The sequence below is a fragment of the Orycteropus afer genome, unplaced genomic scaffold (assembly GCF_000298275.1).
Source record: "Orycteropus afer afer isolate SDZICR_OR568_19922 unplaced genomic scaffold, OryAfe1.0 scaffold00679, whole genome shotgun sequence".
Classification (NCBI taxonomy): domain Eukaryota; kingdom Metazoa; phylum Chordata; class Mammalia; order Tubulidentata; family Orycteropodidae; genus Orycteropus; species Orycteropus afer.
The window spans coordinates 263,166-264,315 of NW_006922266.1; the positions used below are offsets into that span (position 1 = coordinate 263,166).

At 36.1% G+C, this 1,150-nt stretch overlaps 1 protein-coding gene across 1 annotated transcript in view; it reads right to left on the minus strand.

The window, feature by feature from the left end:
- The window catches only part of LOC103210959 (zinc finger protein 571), a 47,660-nt gene extending 47,247 nt beyond the window's left edge, over positions 1–413 (minus strand). The window contains 1 exon segment of the mRNA XM_042783108.1: positions 269–413. Within this exon segment, the coding sequence (XP_042639042.1) occupies positions 269–413 (145 nt within the window).
- Positions 414–1,150: the final 737 nt, after the last annotated feature.

The following is a 1,150-nucleotide window of genomic DNA, read 5'->3' on the forward strand; positions in this document are numbered from 1 at the left end:
AAAGAAAAGAAATGGAACATAGTCATGCTATGGGAGTACCAGATTCAAATCCAGTAAATTGGTCATCAGAGAAAAGAAACATTGTTAAAAAGTAACAGAAGAAGGTGTTGAAGTTTGAAGGATGGGGAATATGAAGATACACAGTGAAGTGGTTCATTTCTACCTAATCAAAACACAAACCTTTCCTAAGCAAACAGAAATCAGAAATTCACAATGAAGGAAGAGATTACAAGGGACAAATTCTGAATATTGTATAAGATGACCTTACCTAGTGACAACAAGTTGCTGTAGTTCTCCAGCATCACATCCCTATATAATTCCCTCTGAGCAGAGTTGAGGTATTCCCACTCCTCCTGAGAGAAGTCTATGGCCACATCCCTGAAAGTCACCAACCACTGAAACAATAAATTCATTTATTATTCCAAAAATATGATAATGATTTTGAGGTAAAAGGAGAAAAGATGAAGGAGAGCACTGAAGGAAGGGGTGACCCAATTCCATTATCAAGAAAGGTCCATTAATAAAAAAAAAAAAAAAAGGCCAGGTGTCTCCAGTTCTCCATTTAAACAAAATACTGCTAAAATCACACTAACCAAACCAAAAGTCACTGCCATCAAGTCAGATCCGACTCATAGTGAGTGATCCCTCCTTGGGTTTCTGAGGTAGTTTCACTATGGAAGTAGACTACCCAATCTTTCTTCCGAGGAGTGGCCGGTGGGTTTGAACTGCCAGCCTTCTGGTTAGCAGTCAACTGACTTAGGCACTACAACACCATAGCACCTCACACAGCACATTAAATTTTCAAAATCTCAATAAAAAAATCAATCCTTTCCTTCTCTTCTTCCTCTAATGAAAAAGATAAAACTGAAGGAATCTTACTAAATAATTTTTACTAAATCTGTAGGCTACAAAATAGAATTGGGATACAACAAGGAGCTTTTGAACACCTAGATTCCTCATTAAATCAAATTATGTCACTGAATTTTTTCTCTGTTATTACAAGTCTATATAATAGACTTACACTATTCCCATTTTATGGGTGCAATGATCTTCTTATTTGAGTTTTAAATTGGAAAAATTCTCTAATGTCTTTGACATGTAAGAGTCTGTAACTTTCAAGTGAGTCTGCATCTGACAGGTTTTACTTGTT